This window comes from Epinephelus lanceolatus, chromosome 8 (genome assembly GCF_041903045.1).
Source record: "Epinephelus lanceolatus isolate andai-2023 chromosome 8, ASM4190304v1, whole genome shotgun sequence".
NCBI classification, from domain to species: Eukaryota; Metazoa; Chordata; class Actinopteri; order Perciformes; family Serranidae; genus Epinephelus; species Epinephelus lanceolatus.
In genome coordinates, this window is record NC_135741.1 from 41505001 (window position 1) to 41528076 (window position 23076).

Genomic DNA, 23076 nt, shown 5'->3' on the forward strand with positions numbered 1-23076 from the left:
CAAAAAATAAAAAAAGATGAAGAAATTAGCAAAGGGAGAGAGAGGAAGAGAGAGACTGAGGGAAGGTGGGCCAATTTGATGGAGAGGGAGCGATAGGGAGAGGTAAAAACAGAGAAAGTGAGTGCTGTTTGAAGCTGTTCCCACAAAGCACTTTGAACCAATAATCCTAATGAAGCATAGAAACTGCTGCAAAAACCAGCAGGAGAACCACTGTTCCTGCTGAAGGAACTAAAAACACACATGCTCAGGAAACAACTGACAAGAAGTGAAAGTGCAAAGCACATACGTGTTTAATAGATTTATCAACAGTATTCATATTTAAACAACAAAATAAGTTGTCATTGCCCTCCAAAGTGACCCATATTACAAAAACAATTTTCTGAGCATACATGTCTTTGGTTAAGATGTGGCTTAAGTTCAGACAACTTAACGTGCTTGGTTGGTTGAAGAGCAAATTTACACATCAGTGTGTTTATGGGTTTTTGGAAGGGGAGGGAAAATCTGATAAATGTCCTCAAGTAAAGTCACTCAAGTCAGCGTATTTGGTTCTGAAGTTTGAAAATGAAAAAAATCTTTGTTTGAAAGAGGTGAGCTTAACAGACCTTTTGGACCTCTGCTACCCCACCCAATCAGGATATAAATGGCCATTATCTGTGGTTATAAGTCTCATAGATATGGGTAGGGGCCTGCTACACCTACTGGTAGGTTGCTATTATTATTATTATTATTATTACAACTTGCTATTATTCAAATATGGCAGCTTGGTCAGCAGCCCTATGTGAGATGCACCATGCATTCAGCTAACTCAATGTGATCCAGTCCACGGCAATAATGTAGAAGAAAAAGTGAGGTGAGAGGGAGTGGTGGTGGTGGTGGTGGATGGATGAAACACACACAGGACTTTTACCCAGGAGACTGGTGTTCTTGTCTTGTGTGTAATCAAAAGTCAACCACGTAATGTAGTCACAGGCGTTCATCACATGACATAGTAGTTAAGTCTCAAACTCGTTAAGTTACTGTAACAAATGTAGTTAATTCACCCAAACGATGATAATTTCTCTAAACCTAACCAAGCAGTTTTGTTGCCTAAAACTAAAGTAGTTTTAGTGGCAAAACTTACATTTCATGTAAAGAGGGAAGTTTATTTTGAAAGACACTGTGGCATGTAACAAGTGGAAATTGACACTGAAACTGATACATCCAAAATTGATGCTAGAGGGTACCTAGAGCGTCAGAGTTTGAAGTGTATGGTAACTGACCAAGCTGCTGTATTTGAGGAGTTTGGAGTGATAACGTGTTGGTTCAGAAGGCCGTTATCAGCCCAGTCAATGGCTGTTACCAGTTTGCAAGGTTTCAGTTTCAATTTCCTTAGGTTTTGGAGCCAAAATGACATGGTTAGGTTTAGAAAAAGATTATGGTTGGGCATGAATAGGACACATATAGGACTCAAATCCTGGTCTTCTGGTTGAAAGTCCTGTGTGTGACCCATCCTAAGTCCTATGAAAGCCCTGCCTGGCAGAAAGTTCCATTTCATAGCCTAATAATGGCCTTCTCAACCTAATAAAAGGCATGTCAGGCCCCTGTTAACCTATATCAGATGCTTATCACTACTGATAACAGCCATTTAATGGCCCAATAACAGCCAAATCTTCTGGCTAATCTCTGTTGCACACTAGAGGCTTCATGCTACATTTGCTGCTGCCACCATAACCAGGCCCACAGGAAGTGCATCTGCCTTTGAAGTTTTCGTAGGGACCAGACAGAGGTACTGCAATTTCCGGAGTCCGTCACATGATGCCAGTGGGCCCAAAATGACTTTTACCTTTGGACTAACATAGGGAGAGAGACATCTGTAAATCGTCTGTAAATCAACTTTCTTTGAGCGTCACAATCCCCATGAAATGACTCATACCCTGATCAAGATTTGATCAATTCGGTGTGACAACATGTGGAAAGTTTAGAAGAGCCACAAGAGTAAATCATTTTATCTCAATTATAGTTGATGAACCCAAAACAAGTTGGCTTAAATTTGCTTGAGGGCAAACTGTTCCCAACAGCAATTGGCAAGGGAAAAGATTGTGTGGGGTGAAAGAAAGACATCATATGTTTGAAAATAATATATTATTTATTATATTGTATTTTTATAGGAGTGAAATGACAAATTAGTAAAGTACTCTTTTAAGGTAAGATGGTGATCATGGATGAAAGAAAACAATGTTGATTGTAGTGTTGTCACGGGCCCAAAATTGGGACCCACAGTATGATACCAGTGAAAGTATCACGGTTCTGAGTAGTATCACGATACCACAGCGAAAATGAGGCAGATATGCCTTTTGTCATTTATTAAAATATAAATCACTTTTCTATAATACATCAATGATATTTCAATGGAATAAATTACTTATTGACTTATTCATACTTCAAAAACGGCATCAATAAGTGATTAACATAGGGGGGGGTCAAAATAAAATAAATTAATAAAATAAAAATCACCCAGCCACCCTCCTCCCCTGACAAGTAAAGAACAGTCCCTTCAGTGCGGTGATGTTTGTGGACCATTACCTGCCACAAAGAGAGAAATGTGAACGGCTCGTTTCTCCTCTGACACGTCACATACCTGTGTGCCGCCACCACTTGGCTGTTCAGGTACTTTTGGGCAGTCATGACACCAAGAAGAGGAAATTATTGGACCTGGAGCCGGGCTTCTCCGTCGCTGGTAAGCCGTTATCTTGCACCGCGGAACACATGGCCGAGGTATTTGACAGGAATACATTCCTGTCTGTGTCTGTGTCTGTGTCTGTGTCTGTGACCCCTGTTCAACCCACAACCGACAGGATTCGCCTTTCGCTTCTGCTGCTGGTTGAAATCTGTACTTGCGCAGCGTGCTCCTGAATGATTTCTTTTGCTCGCACAAAACTATTTTTAGTCGCAAATGCGAGTCCCTGTTTTCTGGTCTCCTTTTAATTTGCTGTAAATGCAATACTTTCTCCATGTTTACCTGTTGTCTTGATAATTCAGCATAACGTACATTTCCACAGGCCCAATCCCATCAGTTCAACAGTCTGGTCAAACTCACCACCCTGCAGCTCTCACTTTACTTTTCTCAAAATAAAAATACTGTTTTCATTTGCCACTAAATTTCAGTGACTTCCAGTTTACTGTTTTTCCATCAATTAAACTTTTCACTCGCTGCACAGACATTTCACATTAAGCCATCTAGCCCCTCAAGGAGGAATAATTAATTTGTATTATTACTTCATTATTGTTCATATTACCCCACTCTTACCATATTTTCTATCAAAACATTATTAGGGGCCGGGCAGCCTAAGCTGCCAGGTGCCTATTGTTATCCTGCATGTTCTTCTTCTTTCTTCTTCTTCTTCCGAGGAAATCCTACTTCCCATGCGCGAAAAATCACCAAACTTTGCACAAAGGTCCAGTCCCATGCCAGATTGCCTCAGCTGCGAACACAGGCCAATAGTCCTGATGGTGGCGCTACAGCAAGCCTCTAAAGTTCAAAATTTTGAAAATTCACAACAAATCAACCATATGTGCTACAGATGTGCAACTTTCACCAAAATGTAGCCCCAATACTGAAGAAACTTTTGTACATTTAAACCTATTGCAAATTATGAAGTCCATCACTCTGTATTTTTTTTTCAAAAACTGTAAAACTTATTAAACTTATCTCCTCCCACAATTTTTGCTCAGTGCATCATAATGTTTGACTGTAAACGGTATTGTAAACATATACTTGCAAATTCTTGCTAAATACATTTTCAATGTTCATTACAAAAAATGACAAAATCTTGGAGTCATGGTAGATGATGTTTGGAAAATATCAGAATTTTATCTCAAAAACTGAATTTTTTACAGCATTTTGAATTTCGCTGTAATGTGAACAATTGGAGTCAATGCAAAAATGGCATTTTTAAACATCAGTTTTTCACTTATGGAGCCAAAAAACATTGTTAAAAACAAACATCATCTCCATGCTGTCTAGATGCAATTTGTGTATTTTCGGATTTTTGTCTTAATAACTGAATTTTTGACAGCCGTTTGAAATCTGCCTTTACACACTAACAGCTGCTGTCTTGCACACAGGTGACTGGCTTAGTCAATTTGTGAAGCTACATGTGACATTTCTGTTTGCCAATTAGCTCAGTGAGATAGAGGATGGTTCTTGGTGTTGAAGGTTGTTGAGTTCAAGCCTCAGCTCGTGCAACATTTCCATATGAGAAATCTACCCATACTTTTCATAAAGGTCCAGTCCCATGCCAGATGTCCTCAACTGGAAACACAAGACAGTAGTCCTTATGGTGGCGCTACAGCAAGCCTCTAAATTTCAAAACTTTGAAAATTCATAACAAATCAACCATATGTGCTACAGCTTTGGAATTTCACTTTGAAATTTGCTTTTCCATGGCATGGATGGCTACTGTCTGGCACCCTGATGCTTGCTTTAGTCAATTTGTGAAGCCACACATGAACTGTCACTTGCCAATTAGCTCAGTACAATAGAAGACAGACCTCAGTCTCAGAAGTTGTGAGTTCAAGCCTCAGCTCAGGCAGAACGGACATTCTAATGTGAAAGTCCTATGTTAAGGCATCATGCTATGTGGATTAGAGACTACTAAGGTTAAAATAATTATGATCCAGGCAGTTTTGCAGAGAGACAAATACTCTTTATCAACACTTTTCCCTGTTATCCCTTGTCTCTTTTCCCTGTTTATTTGGCTTAGCTATCAGTCAATATGCAGAGTCTATCCAATAGCTACTTTTACATTTTAAAAAAATGTTTTCATCTTTGTCACCATGGATAATGTTTGTTCGTAATTGCTAGCAGTTAATGTTATTCTTACTTTCTTGTTCTTGAGTTTTTTCTTTCCTTTGTATATTATGAGTCTGATCACTTCAGCCTCTCATCCACAATTTGAAATGCATGCCATAATTATATGATGTAACTTCTATGTTGTGATATGCTTTGTTTTAGTGTGTGTTGCTCAAAATTGCCTAATTTTGCCTAAAATTGCCCAGCCCCGACCCTTGCTGTGCAGCAGCTATAATTCCATCTTAAAATTAGTATTATATCTCTATTGCAAAGTACTGTCTATTATGACTGATTTTCAGTAGTTTTCACTTTTAGTAGCATCATACAGCGCCAAAAAGGTTTGACAGGAAGAGAAAAGACTTAACTTGTTTACACATAAACATCTTATTTGTGGGCAGGCTACAGTACACCCACACACATTCACACACATTCACAGGAAAAAATAAGTCACCTCTCACTCACAAGTGCTGCTGGTGGCAGCCTTAAAATGATTTCACTGTGATGGATCATTTTGATGGAATTTTAAAATGCAGAAATTTACATTATTCTACTGTTTTTCTATTATTATACCAGAAAACTCAATCAAGTATATATTGTCTTTTTCCAGATAAAGGAAGAAACTCAAAATATGATTAATTGATTTTACTTTTTGACATTAAAATGATGCAACTAAAAGCTGAATACATGTGGATCAGCCTTCAGAAACCATATCATTTTATCTCTATTTTAAGCTTCCCCTAAGCCTACTGTTAGTGTTGGTTACATTGTAACCTTGGTTCTCTGAGTGAGGAAATTATCTCCCCACCCAGTAGTTATAATTGGGGGGGGGGTCGGGGCGTTTATAGCCTGGTGCATGCCGGCCACATAAATTGGTGTGTCTTAAAGATTATTAATTTTCCACGTCGATTATCCCAGTTAGTTATGATATAACTATTGGGTGGGAGATAATCTCAATACGATAGAGAAGTTCAGTTCAGTTCAAGCTTTATTTGTCACATACATAAACAAACAGTCGGATCCATGATGTATGAAAACGCAACAACTCTGACACAAACAACCAACAACAGTACAAACACGAGCAATTGTATATGTATATTCTTAGAGTGAGGAAACAATCAAATCAACATGGAGAGCAAATCTGTGCACCTGTGGTCTGACTTCATTGTGTTCTCAGAAAATGTCCTCAGTGCACATTTTAACAGGATGAGGGGACCGATGTGAAACCATGGAAACAAACCAGACAAAAACTCTGCTGGCTGAATCACTCGGGCACAATTACTCTGCTGCCTCAACCTTCTCCATTCTGTTGTTTTTCTCTCCCGTTTTCCGTCCTGTCTTCATTTACACTGAGAAACGTAGCAACAAGGTGCTCATCTTTACTGTAGCAGATCTGACCAAATAGAAAAGAGGCACACTGTTAAACTTGCTTGATGGACTATATATCACTATTTGTTATGGGCTCAGTGGGCTCATCTCAGATGTACCAGGTTCATTTCCTATTCATATATTTTTCAGACATACTTGTGTGTGTCAAATGTGTCAAATATGGGCATTGGCAAGTCATTTGCAAAATAAGTCAAACATCAAATTAAAGCACATGACCTTCAACAATGTCTTTCCATTGAAATATAGGTGTATCAGATTGTTTACTGTAAAGCTGATTTTAGGTATATACCCCAAAATCTTTCTCAGAGTGATAATGTTAACACCAAAACCAACGTGTTAGCCGCCTCTCTCAATACTTTATCATTTCTTGTCTGAGGCTCTCGGCTCCAAGCCCATTGTTTGCTGACTTTGTGTGTCGGCTCTTTCTTCTGTGCCAGCTGGAATGAGTGCCACTTCAATCAGGTGCGTTACTAACTGGGAGGATGTGCTGCTCAACATTATGACAAGAAGTGTATTTATTTTTTCCTAAATTATGGTTGTTTTAAAATATATTATCTTGTCTGGTGTTTGAAATGTCCCAAAATGATCACTGAAACTTGCTGCTTAAAGCAACTCTTACCTTTCTTGCATTTCACAGAGCACTTAGAAAAAAATTTGAACATCCACAACTCCAGCCTCCCTCCAAAGTCCCATCCCCTTCTCTTACAACTCCACCTCCCTCCAAAGGCCTACTTCCCCCTCCTCCATTACGTCCTCATTATGTCTATGATAGACGTAGGTGTTGGCAAGGCAATGTTAGATACACGGAAGAGGACAGTAAGTGTAACGTTACAAACGCAACCCCGGATTTTTAAAACTCAGTCAGTGATGACTAATGAGTTTTAGAATAAGGTTACAGTTAACGTTAGATAGTAGCGTTAACGTTACTAGTAAGTGGAAACGCACAAGGAAGATAACGTTAATGTTTCAGAGGCTATGCTACAGTAGGCTAATGTTAGCCATTAGCAACTGCTGCGTGAGCGGTTACGTCAGTCGGAGGCCTCCACGTGGGGAAGACAGACCGGACAGGAGAAAACTCAGACCAATCATTGCATTCGGTCCGAATGCAATGATTGGTCTGAGTTTTCTTAGAACCATATGAGAATGGTTTTATTTTTGGTGGAATTCACTTACATTTTAGTGTGCCATCATCTTATTAATATCATTTTAACCTAAACAAAGAAAAGTGTAAAATTTCCAGAAAGCTAAGTGTTGCTTTAATTAAACTTTTTGAACAGCGCGTGGTTATTATAGGATTTGCAGTTTCAGGTTGAGCCATGGATCTTGTGTCGATGGTTTGGCCAAGGTGGCTGCAGTATTGCACGTACTGCAGCGGGTCTTGAAAATTGGTCCCATGCAGGAGTCTATGGCACATAGTAATACCTCCAATATTTTGTGATGTTGCAGTCGTAACAGTTAACGAAAATTTAGCCAATCCTTGCAATTTTGTCCAATCACAGCAACTTTACTCTTAAAAGGGGTAAAATATAATTTTGTTGTAGAGTGTGTGCAGCGTATTGATTCACTCAGCATTTCTCTCTCTCTGTTTATCATGAGACTGCTGTTGTGGGACTGGAGTCACAGACACACAATGACAGGGTTAACAGTTAGCATCACACACATATATATATATAGATATAGATATATAGATATATAGATATATATATATATACAGTACAGGCCAAAAGTTTGGACACACCTTCTCATTCAATGCGTTTTCTTTATTTTCATGACTATTTACATTGTAGATTCTCACTGAAGGCATCAAAACTATGAATGAACACATGTGGAGTTATGTACTTAACAAAAAAAGGTGAAATAACTGAAAACATGTTTTATATTCTAGTTTCTTCAAAATAGCCACCCTTTGCTCTGATTACTGCTTTGCACACTCTTGGCATTCTCTCCATGAGCTTCAAGAGGTAGTCACCTGAAATGGTTTCCACTTCACAGGTGTGCCTTATCAGGGTTAATTAGTGGAATTTCTTGCTTTATCAATGGGGTTGGGACCATCAGTTGTGTTGTGCAGAAGTCAGGTTAATACACAGCCGACAGCCCTATTGGACAACTGTTAAAATTCATATTATGGCAAGAACCAATCAGCTAACTAAAGAAAAACGAGTGGCCATCATTACTTTAAGAAATGAAGGTCAGTCAGTCCGGAAAATTGCAAAAACTTTAAATGTGTCCCCAAGTGGAGTCGCAAAAACCATCAAGCGCTACAACGAAACTGGCACACATGAGGACCGACCCAGGAAAGGAAGACCAAGAGTCACCTCTGCTTCTGAGGATAAGTTCATCCGAGTCACCAGCCTCAGAAATGGCAAGTTAACAGCAGCTCAGATCAGAGACCAGATGAATGCCACACAGAGTTCTAGCAGCAGACCCATCTCTAGAACAACTGTTAAGAGGAGACTGCGCCAATCAGGCCTTCATGGTCAAATAGCTGCTAGGAAACCACTGCTAAGGAGAGGCAACAAGCAGAAGAGATTTGTTTGGGCCAAGAAACACAAGGAATGGACATTAGACCAGTGGAAATCTGTGCTTTGGTCTGATGAGTCCAAATTTGAGATCTTTGGTTCCAACCGCCGTGTCTTTGTGAGACGCAGAAAAGGTGAACGGATGGATTCCACATGCCTGGTTCCCACTGTGAAGCATGGAGGAGGAGGTGTGATGGTGTGGGGGTGTTTTGCTGGTGACACTGTTGGGGATTTATTCAAAATTGAAGGCACACTGAACCAGCATGGCTACCACAGCATCCTGCAGCGACATGCCATCCCATCCGGTTTGCGTTTAGTTGGACGATCATTTATTTTTCAACAGGACAATGACCCCAAACACACCTCCAGGCTGTGTAAGGGCTATTTGACCAAGAAGGAGAGTGATGGAGTGCTGCGGCAGATGACCTGGCCTCCACAGTCACCGGACCTGAACCCAATCGAGATGGTTTGGGGTGAGCTGGACCGCAGAGTGAAGGCAAAGGGGCCAACAAGTGCTAAACACCTCTGGGAACTCCTTCAAGACTGTTGGAAAACCATTTCAGGTGACTACCTCTTGAAGCTCATGGAGAGAATGCCAAGAGTGTGCAAAGCAGTAATCAGAGCAAAGGGTGGCTATTTTGAAGAAACTAGAATATAAAACATGTTTTCAGTTATTTCACCTTTTTTTGTTAAGTACATAACTCCACATGTGTTCATTCATAGTTTTGATGCCTTCAGTGAGAATCTACAATGTAAATAGTCATGAAAATAAAGAAAACGCATTGAATGAGAAGGTGTGTCCAAACTTTTGGCCTGTACTGTATATAGATATATATATCTCTATATATATATATATATATATATATATATATATATATATATATATATATATATATATATATATATATATATATATATATAGATATATATAGATATATATATATATATATATATAGATATATATATATAGATAGATATATATATATATATATATAGATAGATATATATAGATAGATAGATAGATAGATAGACAAGACAATTGTGGTCCATACAGAATGGCCCCATGACCCACTTTTAGACTGCGACCCACCAGTTGGGAACCACTGCTTTAGAGTACACTTCAGTGTTTCCAAAAGTGAGCTGAAGATGTTTGATGAGTTTTACACTTCATGGAAAAGGAGTATAACCACTCAAATAAAGCTCCATGTCCTTCAGGCAATTAGTGATGCTTCTGTTTTGTGCTTTTTTTTAATCAATGCAGGGGGTGTGCAATTGTAGAAAGAGAGCACAATATGTGCTTTGTTTTTTGTCTTGTTTGTTTTTTTCTGGAGTTTTTTCTACGTGGTCTCATGGTCTCTGCACTCCATTATTGAGTAAAAACTCTTCTTATACATAACACATTTTTCTGTCTCTGTTTTCCCTCAGCTGGAGAAAAAAGAGGTAACACCGCCCTTCAAACCTCAAATCACTGATGACTACGGCCTCGAAAACTTTGACACGCAGTTTACTAATGAACCAGTGCAGCTAACACCAGATGATGAGTAAGTACTGCCTCTTGAAATCACATCATTATTAAATTAACTGAAAGTTAAACCATTAGTCAGCCGTATGTGAATAATTTAGAGCACTCTTTCACATGTGTCAGTCAAGTGAAAGCTATGCACTTCTGTATGAAGATCTGTTCAGAGACTTGAAATCTGCCTATAGCTCATGTCTGTCATCATGTCTGTTTTTTCCTTGCTATGTGACTTTTCAAGTCATGACATGATGATAACTTTGACAACAATAAATTATTACCAAAGTAAAGCAGGATTTAGGTCTCTGCCATGTTGATTGCATGGTGAAATGTGGAAATCAGTAACTACCTAGATAATGTAAAAAAAAAAAAATACAACAACAAAACACCTCACCATACACACATCTTCACCCTTTCAAATTTCAATAAGTCTCACTTTTTGTGTAAAGCAATGAAACCATAATAAGACTTTAGCTATTATGCATAGATCTGTTTTTCAAAACAATTTAATTTGTGGAAACAGTTTCTAAGCCTCAAGCTGACTCTGACTGAGTGTTTCCGATGACATCGTTTGAGTGTTAATTGAAAACTGGCGTTGCTAGGAGACACGCTGTTCACTTCTGTGGTGTATTCAGATCTGGGCCTTTGAAAGATTCAACATGTTTGAAGACCATCGTGCTGTTAAGTTTGTATTCAACCCAGAGAGGAGGAAGGCTAGCTAATGTTAGCCAGGCCCCCACAAAGTGTGCAAAACTGCGAAGCCAGTTTGACATAGTGGCCAAATTGTGTTACAACAACTTCCGCGTCCATCATGTGATGCCATCGGACCCAAAAGGGCTTTTTCTCACCTTGTGAAAGAGATGTCTGTGAATCAGTGGATATTTTTTTTTTTTTTTAGCATCAAACCCCCACCTTAATGACTCATTTCACTTTCGGGATTTGATCTATTTGGTCCAATAACATTTTAAAGTCTAGAAGAGCCGCTAGATGAAAACATTTTATCCCCATTGAAGACGGCGAAAGTAAGCCGCTCCGCTGGCAAAGTCTCTAGTGTACCTACCCTATGTTGACATAGACGACGAAGATCGGGATAATTTTCTACCCAGGAGGTCTTTTTTGGCCTCATCTGTCATGGGAATGAACGGGGCCCCACCTTCAACAATGTATCCATTTCACTTTATACATCCATGGTGTTAGCTGTCTCTGTGTCAGGGGTCCAGATGTGGTGATGAACAGTTCAAACTCATAGTAAGGGGCAGTCTTGTAGGACTCTGTATCAGTACTCAACACCTTTAAGGTACTGACTATAATAACCCAATATTAAGTAGTATCAAATCTCAAATCAATCAATCTCAAATGTCTCAAATCCAATGATACCTACAATTGATCCTTTTTGTGCCAGGGGTCTGATCTCAGACAGTCCCAACTCCCCATGGATCAGCATACTTTTCTGTTGCAGCCATCTCTTGAGCTGCTTTTCTACTGGTGAACAGTCAGTTTAATGTCTGCTTAGTTAGCATGAGCTAAAACAACAGCAACGCCAACATCCAACAATGAGCGGACCTCTGTTAATAATATGTCTTTGCTTGCTTTCTTCACTATTGTCTTCTTTATTCTGTATTCTACCTAAAAGAATAAATCCGACGTTGACTCACATGGGACTACAAACCTAGTTCTGTTCTTTACTCATTCATACACCACGTCTTATTCCCTTTGTGGACAGTGTCACTCTGTGTACTTCGTCATCTGACTTTCTGGGAGTACATTTGTGAGTTTTTTCTCGTAAATTTACCACTTCAATCTCAAAGAATATCCAAGATTGACTAGTACTAGCCCTAACCATGACCTTGCTGCCCTAACCCTAACCGCCATTGCCCTCAACAAGCATCAACAAACACTAGCCAATCACAGAACACAGTGGGAGGCATAATACTGTGTTGTAGAGATGGGTGGAAATAGCTGGAAAGCTTCAGTGTGACTATTCTCATCTGGGTGCAAAGACATACTCAGATTAATGAATAGAGTATCATATTAAAGCCAGCTATCAGTAGAACCTGTCATGGTTGAATAGAGATTGAAATTATTTTACATGTATTTTCAGTCAGTGGATGTTGTGCCATCTTTCCAGAAGACTTCTGCATCCAATAAAGAAAAGCATCCCCCCCCGCGAGTTCCCCGCACTGACGTCTTTATCCATCAGGGACAGTGTTTTGATTAATGCAACCATGTAGCCTTTAGGATCTGACAGGAGCGCTTGTTTAAGATTTAACTTTGGAGAGAAAAGGCTGAAGAGATCTGGCACAACAACAGACACGGCACAGGCTCCGCTGCTGCAGACCAAAACACAAGCATGGCCTGTTTTCCTCTGTGCCGTCACAAAATGGATTCCATAAGGCTTTGGCAGGCCTTGCTGATGGATATTACCAGGCTTATGTTAGACAACATATTCATTTAAATCCATGCTGGATTGATTTTTCAGGCTCTAACATTTATATTTTTCCTGCAAAACCATTATTGGACTGATTTTAGAAAACCATTTCTCAACAACCACGCTGATCAGAAGCAGAAGCTGAACAGAAAATTAAATACATCATGCACCTCGCCCCAAATGGAATCCTTCTCAGCATTTTCATCAGTAACAGTAGGACATGTACTGAGAACTTTTCTAAAAAGGATGTAATCTTAAACAGTGCTGTAGGAAATTATTATTTATAATGTCATATCTGAAGGAATATGGGATAGGAATGTATCTAATATGCTGAGGCAGTTTATGTGTTGAAGGGCACGGATGCTCCCTGCAGTTTTCCACACTGATATTTTCTACAATAACTGGTATGAGCTGTTTTCTAAAGGTAGCACTGGGACAATATGGTTACCTTTGCATTTTTATACTATCGTGATACTTGGGTGCTGAGGCAATATATATTGCAGTTTTTAAGTACTGCGATTCTACAAGTTTTGCCATCCAATATTATAATTTATTGCAATTTTTGTTTACTTTTTAACACTAGACCATGGGAGAAGTTAAATCATACAGTTACATACGAGACTGTTTATCATGAGGCCTATTTGCAAAAAATAATGCACAACACATGTCAGTTGTTTGAGTTTTATTTCAGCAGCATCATATACTGCATAGAAAAGTGGCCACTATACTAATCACTGTTTTATGGTCTTATTTTAAATAGCTATATTCCTGTGAAGCACTTTGTGACCTTGCTCTGCAAAAGGTTCTATATTAAACCAGCTTTACTTACTTACTGAAATCTACATGTACAATAGAATTAATAAAAAGAAAACTTTTTTTTAAGGTAAACTTGAACTGCTACATTTAGCTGTCCTTTCAGGGCCATAGGTGGCTTAGTGGTAGAGCAGGCACCTCATGTACAAGGCTGTTGCTGCAGCGGCCTGGTTTCAACTCCAGCCTGTGGCCCTTTGCTGCATGTCATTCCCTCTCTCTCTCTTTCTCTTCCTTTCACACTTGACTTTCCTATCAATTACAGGCAAAACTGACACCCCCCCCCCCCCCCCCCCCAAAAAAAAAAAATTAGCTGTCCTTTCAGTGTTTTTCATACATCTATTTATTTGTTGCAGCTGTCATGCTCATGCACTCTCTCTCAGACCTTTATCAGACCACAGTGAAACAATAATTAACCAGCTTGTGGATCCCATGGTCTCTCCATCTCACTACCTGCTGCTAAGAGGCTATTCGCTGGAAGGAGAGTGGGCGGAAGCTCCAGAGACAGACCTTCAGAAGTAGTTGTAGCAACTTGAAGACGGTGCAAACTTGGAATGGGTATTTTAAGTAACTTCAGTATTTGAGTACTCCCATTTAGTAATTATTGAGTACTTGAGTACTCACAATGAAAATCTATCATAGGAATAAAAATGTAAAAATTGGACAACAATGAAAAACAAGTGCAATTTGAAATTACTACACTTTAATTAGCTTATTAAACCACAAATTGAAAGTTAACATGAGAAAAATGAGTAAACCTTCTGTCGCTGCCATTTATGTTAGAGGTTAAATACAGAATTGAGGGATTGTCTCCTGAGCCATTCTGCTCCAAGTCAGTTCCTATCTTCCCAGTAATAGGGGTGGGAATCTATAGGCATCTCGCAATTAGATTGGATTTCGATGCAGGGGGCTACAATTCAATGATAAAATGATGATATCATCGATACATCACAAGGCATCTTCATTCATTCATTTTCCATAACCGCTCATCCTGTTAGGGGTCTCAGGGTCACTGGTCTCCTGTGTGTATAAGAATAACGTGGCTTCACTGTGTTGTTATTTACATTATGCAGCAGCAGAGCTGCGAGCAGCCTCTCTCTCTATTCACTCTGGGGAAAGCCAAGATGCTGACCAGGTCTGGTGCAGGATTTTTAAGATGAAACAGACTGAGCAGACAGTTATTTATTTATTTTTTTTCCAGGGGTGTTTTAAGTTGGATAATGCTGCAGCACGTATTGGTCAGCCGGCTTACGTACTAATCGCTGCTCCACTCGTTAACGTTGGTCTCGAGGTGATGGTGGAGAAAGTATTCACAATATACTTCACCCTCATACCCTCACAAATGAGAGAGAGAGAGGGACAGCATGGCAAGGAGGTGCTGAGTGGATGGTAAATGGACCTGTATTTGTGTAGCGCCTTTCTAGTCATCCGCTTTTTACACTACGAGTCACAGTCACCCATTCACACACACATTCATACACTGGTGGCCGAGGCTCCTAATCAGGTTTTTTTTAATCACACTGACACACCGATGGAAGCATCATCGGGAGATATTTGGGGTTCAGTATCAAGGATCAAGGATGCTTCGACATGCAGATTGGGGATCGAACCGCTGATTTGGTGGACAGCCTGCTCTACCTTTGATCCGCAGCTGCCCCTGTGTATTTGAAGCAATATACTGCATGCAGCTCTACAATAACATAAGATTATATAAAAGTCATGTTCACATGCAGAAGAGGCGGCAGCAAGTACTCTACATGTTGAGCAAAAACTGATGCCCAAAGGAGTACTCGAGTACTCATGCCAATTCCTAGTGCAAAACCCAGTGCCAGGAGTCACAGCAGACCCACAGCTGGGTCTTATGGAGCTATATTTGTGTCTTTATTACATGCGAGAAAATAAATGATATGAGGGAAAAAAAAATGTGAGAAAAAAAAATATTTGAGAGATTGCACTGATAGCAAAAAATAATATTTGAGACTAAAAAAAGGTTTGAGAGAAAGTATTTTGTCATAGAATATATAAAAAAAAATTGATTTAATAAATTATTTCCAAGAAAAAAACTCTCAAAAACCTTTTTTTTTTTAACTTTCAAATATTATTTTTTTGCTATCAGTGTGAAAACATTTTCTCTCTCTCTTTGCTCTTGTGTCAGGATTTTGCTCTCACTGTGAAAATAATGTCATGGGCGGGGCCATGTTCCTATTGGCCAGTCTCAATCAAATTGACAGCTAGGTGAGGCTCGTCTTGGGAGTCCAATTCAACTGAATCATTCATCCACCATGGTGGATTCACCGGCATAGATGCGCTGCGTTATTTGGGAGCGGATATGCATACATTAATGTTAGCATGTGTGGCCAAATGGAGAGGAGAGGGAAATGAACCGACAACACCACCTGTGGAATTGCACCCCAGGGAATACACTCAAACCTGTAGACTACTCTTAACAACAGAAGGTCACACAGAGACGGAGACGGATTTCCAAATATAACAACACGGAGGTCCAAAGTCGCATGAATGCACAGCTGCGTTACAGTGTGCTTTAATCAGTCTGTGGAAAACCGGCAGAACAGCAGCGGAAAACGGAGCGGCCGCACCGGGGCTGGAGGCCGTGGATAGCCGTCCTTCAGGATGCCCAGCTGACAGCCCACGTCACCACGCTACGGAGTGCAGCCCCACACAGAGCGCAGAGGAGGAGAAGAAGCCACAAGCTGTGGCCTCAGCTACAGCAGGACAACCTGTTAACATAAAGTTAACAGAACTAGCAGAAGTAGAAATAAAAAAAAAAAAAAAACAGAGCGAGCTTACCGGAGCGAAGGGAGCTTAACGCACAGCTCAAACCCAGTCACGGTCTCGCAGTGAGGAAGAGCAGACACCACGCTTTTCAAAGTCCCCTCCAAAGCTGCACACAACAGGAACACCGCTGTAAAGCGAAGAGTCACGGCAGCTGTGACATCATAATACGCTTTAACAATACACAAACATTGCAGCACCCAAGCCTACCTGAGTCCCAAATTTGGGTACAGAAACCGGAGCATGACACACACAAAGCAACGCCAACTGGAGCATGCCACACACAGCCCTCGCCAGGTAAACACCAGGTAGAAGTGAGCGTGCCTGTGTGGGGAAGACCAAATAACGCAGGTGCCACCACTGCGCAATTAGGCTCCGACAGCTGGAAATTAGGCCCAGCTGATGCCAATTAAGGGCGGAGGTGTAGCAGCGCTCACCCTGCCACACATGGAATGTTGGAAGAGAAAAGGACCGTAGTAAAGTAACGTTAATGGGATAACCTAGCTAGATGTAAAGTTAACACTAGCTGGCTAGTGCAGTTAATAACACAATCTCGGTAAAGTAACGTTAGGTGAGAAAAGGGATTCGCTATAGGAATGATTTTGATAACCATCTTGCTCAGCTAGCTACCCATCAATTGTGTGTGTGTCATCATCTTACCCAAACATTGGAGTCTCCGCTCCCAAATAACACAGCACATCTGTGTCGGTGAATCCACCATGGTGGATGAATGATTCAGTTGAATTGGACTCCCAAGACGATCCTCACCCAGCTGTCAATTCGATTGAGACTGGCCAATAGGAATGACATTATTTTCACAGTGAGAGCAAAATCCTGACACGAGAGCAAAGACTTAGGTTTTGAGAGAGAGAAGAAAAATGTTTTGAGAGAAACAATTTTTTTTGAGAGAGAGAAAATGTTTTCACACTGATAGCAAAAAAATAATATTTGAGAGTTAAAAAAAAAGGTTTTTGAGAGAGATTTTTTCTTGGAAATCATTTTTTAAATCACATTATTTTTTTATATTCTATGACAAAATACTTTCTCTCAAAACTTTTTTTAGTCTCAAATATTATTATTTTTTGCTATCAGTGTGAAAACTTTTTCTCTCAAATATTTTTTCTTCTCTCAAACATTTTTTTTCCCTCTATCATTTATTTTCTCGCATGTAATAAAGACACAAATATAGCTCCATAGGGTCTAATCTGTGTTATAGCTGCAACAGAAAGTTAATTCATTTGGCTCAGAGTTTCGCTGGCTGATTTCGATTGCAGTTTGAGTGGCTAAAGGTCTGTGTCCTCGGAACGTCCACCATTCTCTGCTTTCTCACTTCCGCTTTGTCTTGAAATGGATATGGAGCCACATAGCTAAAAGATTACCACAAAAAAGCAAGTACGTTCCACCTCCACATTTGAATTATAAATTATAAAATTCATTACTTATAAAAATCAATTAAAAATTATTGTAAAAAATCGCAAAACTTAAATGTGTATTTCCCACCCCTGAAAGGCAGGACGCAAAGTACATTTCAGAGGCAAAGATAAGCATAGCTTTATGTCACCAACATGCAGGCAGGAAAGCAGTTAGCAAAGACAGATTTTGTATTTTAGTTAAACACACAAAAAAACAGTCACAATCATCCCCTTTCAGAGGAGACAGTGGTTTACAATCTAATCATTAAAGAGGGTTCGGGTGCATAAAAAGTTTTCATTCTTTTCATCAGCGCAAGATCATGTAGAGGCCACTGGAGTGAAACACTAGACTTACCATATGCAGTTCACTGATTAATTCAGTGCAATTCAATTTTATTTAATAACAGGGCAAAAAATATGATCATGTTCATTTTTTCTATAGTGAGTGGTCGAAACATGTTGGCTTTTATTTCTAACAATTTAACCACTACGATAAAGGCTTTTTAATATTTCCTTTCTAGTTGATATTTTTATGGCTCTGCATCAGCGATAGGCGGGGCCGGAGGCATTATGCTTTCAGGCTTTCCCTCTGTCTGTCCATCCCATTTTTGTGAATGCAATATCTCAAGAACACCTGGAGGGAAGTTTGTTCAAAGGTCAAGGTCAGCGTGACCTTGCATAAGTCTCATTCTTTTGGACATGATATCTCAAGAAAGCCTTCAGGGCATTATTTCAAATTTGGCACAAACGTCCACTTGCATTCAACAATGAACTGATTAGAATTTGGTGGTCAAAGGTCAAGGTCACTGAGACTTCACATAACATGTTTTTGGCCATGAAGTTCATACTCTTATAATGACAAAATTTCACACAAAAGTCAAATAGAATAAAATGATGAAGTGATGACATTTATATCCAAAAGGTCAAAGGTCAACTTTTCTGGCCATTATTCAATGCCATAACTCAGGAAGAGAAAGGGAGACATTTGGACACATACTGAATTGGTGACACTAATCTTGGGTGTCCACCTTGAAACTGTGCTGATTGTATAGATCTCCTGTGCTGTCGGGGGAAGATGTGTGTGAAGCATTTAAGCATCTATGTTTTCTTAGATATGGATGTAACTTAACTGTAACTGCAAGCTGACGGGTTTGCAGAGGCATACAATCGCAAAGTTGGTAGTTCTTGTTTCTTATATTTTGGAGTGCATGGATTGCTTTCCTGTTTATACTGTATTTTCACTGTTTTCCAAGAGCACCCGACACATATTTGATCTATGTTTATGCACATATACAAAGCAGACAGCTGTCTCTTTTTCCTAAGATTCAGTATTCTTGAAACAAAGTCATATGGCATTTTGTTAGACAACATCTAAAGGAAAATGTGTGTGTACCTGTTTTGAATGTCCATACTGACTAGGGTGAAAAGCCTGGCTTCAAAACATTGCCTCCCTGATCTCTCTCCAACAGCTGTGTGTCTTTTGACTGTTTGTAGTCTCAACAAAATGAATCATGCAGCTGGGGATAAGGTGCAAACTACCGGAAAGTCTTTCCCTAAAGGCACTGTAGCAGTTGATTGAAGTCGAAACTTTGCCTACCTTTCACACTTCAGCACAAAAGGTACGAGAATTGTTGGACACAGGGGGTTTCAGACACTTTTATGCTCTTAGTTAAAGTATGATAAAGCTGTAAGATCCAGGGAGCAAGGTTTAACGTCTTTGCTTTTTCCATAGATCATGGTGCACAGACAGCCTTAATGCTACATGTCTGTTAATCATCTACACCTCATATCATTCTTGACTTTATACTGTGAAATAAAGCAGAAATAGGATTGTATCTCCAAAACAAATGGTGCCATTCAAGCTGTCAGTGATTAGTATAATCATCACCGGTTCAGCAAGGTTGCACTTGGAGACAGACATACACTATTGTGGCTTTTTCCTGTTTGTGCTATTTTTACAGGAATATCTACATTGTGAGATGACAGGGCACAGAGCAACAACAACTTGCAGTGTAATTGGATCCCTATTAAATGCCCATCATGCTCTGTACCCACGACAGATGTCTTGGGGTAGCAACCATGGCTCTCCCTCAGTTTGAAGGTGCTGTACACCTCTGCTGTTCTCTAGACACTGAACTTCAAACCAGCTTAGGAGTGGGTGAGCTTGGTAGCTCATTAAGGAGCTGCAAGGAGACAGCTCTGAAGCTCATCCCAGCTCATTTGTGACAGCATTTGTGATGGGAGCCCATGACAGACTTTTGGGGAGGCAACAGTGGAAGAGGTTGGGGTGGTACAGTGAGGAGAGGAGGGAGATGAGTGGGAGAACAAGGTGGAGAGCACACTGCCAGTTCAGTAGTGGAGATATCAACCTGGCATCAAACATCACTGCACATCAAAAGAAGATGCATGCCTCCCTTCTGTGTCTCGCACTTTATCCCCCCACCCCTTTCTTTTCCCTCTGTTACCAAGGAGAGGGGCTAATGTCGCCCACTCCTGCTCTAGGAGGGGGTGATGCAAAAAGCTCTCCAGTCTCCCCTCTCTCCCACTCGTGATGGGCTTGGCACAAGAAGAAAGAAAAGTGAGAGCCGTGTAGGGAGAGAGTAGGGTAAACCCTCCATGTTAGAGATTTACATTGCGACATTAAAAGCCAGATTTGCTGGAGGCCCTTGCCAGCATGGTGAGGGGAGGAGGAGAGAGGCTTTAGTTTTTCTATGCCAGCTCGCTGTCTTAGAAAATGGCAGCTTCAGTCAGTGCCCAGAGAAGCATACTTTCTTCCTCTGTAGCCTTGGTCCTTAGTGGTTGTTTTAAGGGACAATTTGAGTAACAGGCTGTCTGCCTGTTTCTCAAAGTGGCCACAGGTGTTTATTATGTGTAACTTTAAGCCTTAATAAAATGTAAACAGGTGAATTATAGAGGGATGTTGTATGCTATAAAGCCCTCTGAGGCAAATTGTGATTTGTGATACTGGGCTTTATTAATAAAATTGAATTGAATTGAATAAAAAAAACAGCCCCATACAGTTGTCATGAAGGGGGAAATTAGCTTTAGAGACCCAATCATTTTTGTACCAGGCTGTAGACAAAGTTGAGCATTTTAACATAGGTGTCTATGAGGATTGGCTCATAGTTCCACATTGTCTTCATTTTTCACCCCTGGAGGTAGCAGCTTGGTATTTTCTTCTTATTTTGCTGTGGTTAAAACATTTCTTGATTGCAGTCTTTGGGCATTATCTAGCCAGTGCAGGTAACGTCCAGACTTTATAAAAAAGTATTGACAAGGTAGTACCAGCACGCATCAGTGAGGTAGCTACAAAAATTACAGACACAGAGCTGAAAAAAAAACCCCAGCAAAAATAAAGAGGCAAAACATTAAACAGGACAAAACTGGTTTTAAAAGGAGGGTAATTCTGGGGTTGGCTTTCACTTTTAGGCACCCAAGGGGAGGATGGGGATGAAGAATGGTGTGGAGTTGGTCTGTTTTCTGTTGGACATGTAGGTTCTGCAGTTAGCTTAGTGAGCTCACTAAAGGATTGGCTTGAAACTTTCCTACAATAGTACAGCAGCTTGTGGTCTACTCACAAGCAGTGTAGGATGATGTTGTGTCTACAAACAGTAAGCAACAATCACTGCATTGTGTACCTTTAAATGTCACAAACTTGTGCTCCACAAAATCAAGAAAATGTTCACCCTGTGACTGCTAACAAGGGTGGTTCAAACCATCTCCTCAGTAGGAGTTGCCAGGGCAGTGATAAGGAAGAGATCCCTCACTGCCTTCCCGCCTAAAAACACAGTATTTAGCCCTTCCAACACCGATGGCTCAATGCTTTTTCTTACCTAGCAAGAAATCTCATAGTAGAGTTATCCCTGATAGTCTCTGACCGTGAAAGTTCACCTGTTAGCTGATGTAGTGTAGCAGCTACCTAAAGTGCAGGTGATGGTGTTGGGATGTATGCAGTGGCGCCGTATAGGGGGAGGAAAGTTAGGACAATTCCAAGGGCCCCTGACTGACAGGGCCCCCAAAAATAGGTTAAAAAAAAAAATAAAAAAAAAAAAAAATATATATATATATATATATATATATATATATATATATATATGTGTGTGTGTGTGTGTGTGTGTGTGTGTGTATATATATATATATATATATATATATATATATGTAAAATTATTAAACCATCATCATTATGAATATTTTTTTCAAATATAGTAGAAAAAAATAATGATAAACATCCATATTGACTGACCACCCCCCTGTATCTGCATCAAATGGTTTGGTCCTGCCTTAGTGCACTGTTACGGTAGAACGCTATAGTCATCATCATGCTACCTAGCACTAAAAGAAAATCCGGTTTTCAAAAAAGGAAAGAGACAGGAGAGAGAAGAGAGGCAAAAGAAAGGGTGTCAATATGTGACCCAGTTTTTCTCCAAGAAAGGTGGGTAGCCTATAGTCTGTGAGTGGTAGAAATTGTTATCTTAATGTCCATAGTGAAATAAGGTAGCTACAGACTAGTGTTAGAGCCTACATTTCACTCCTTTTTAACCTATAATCAGTGCAGGTAAATGTTTAGCAAGATATTCATATTAAATCAGTTGTCCCTGCCCCTTTTACCAGACTCAACAGATGAGTCAGAAGCAGCAGCCCTGTCTCCCCATAACTTTACCCCTCCTCATCCCAATGAAGAAGGTGAGCAACACTGTGTGAATGACATGCCAGTTAGCATCATTGCAGGGAGTCTGTGGGAATATCTCTCTCTCTTGCTCTTACCATTACAAAAAAAATATTTTTGACAGAAATTCAAACAAATTATTTTTCCACATAATGATTATTATGAAACAAAAACAGCCTACAACTGTCTGTACTGGATGCTGGACAGTTGGAAACATTAAGTAGCCTAACTCAGCCTGTATTAAAGTGACAGGCAATATTAAAATAATCCAGTTAGATGCTTTCATTTAGATTGAATTATGGCCGTTAAATGACATCTATAGATACAGACTTATCAAAAATCTGCTGTTTTCATTATTTTGAGATGATAATCTAAATTTATTTTGATTGAAATGTTAATTTATATTTAAGTTATTTTTTTTAAGTCTTTCATTAATGTTAAGAGAATTTTCCATTTTGGGATTTTACAATAAAAATTACATTTAGACTGTAAAAGATGGCCTTTAGCACATTTTATATGGCAGCTTTAAATCTTGCATCAGAGTAAGCTTTAATGGGTCAGTTAGGTCCTAGAGATGTGGTGACAACAGCTGCGCAGGGGGGCCCAATGTGATTTTTTTTTCATGGGGCCCAAAATTTCTGGCAGCACCCCTGGATGTAGTCCATTGGAAATTTCATCAATCCAGAAATGTATGTACAATGAGTAATACAAACTT

The 23076-nt window shown here is 39.8% G+C and overlaps 1 protein-coding gene across 5 annotated transcripts in view; it reads left to right on the top strand.

Moving 5' to 3' along the window:
* prkcz (protein kinase C, zeta) overlaps nucleotides 1–23076 on the top strand; it is a 239706-nt gene that overhangs the window by 199510 nt on the left and 17120 nt on the right. For all 5 annotated transcript variants that reach the window (XM_033630197.2, XM_033630198.2, XM_078170316.1 and 2 more), the window contains one exon: nucleotides 10162–10277. In XM_033630197.2, coding sequence (XP_033486088.1) covers nucleotides 10162–10277 — 116 coding nt within the window. The remainder of the gene's footprint in view (nucleotides 1–10161; nucleotides 10278–23076) is intronic.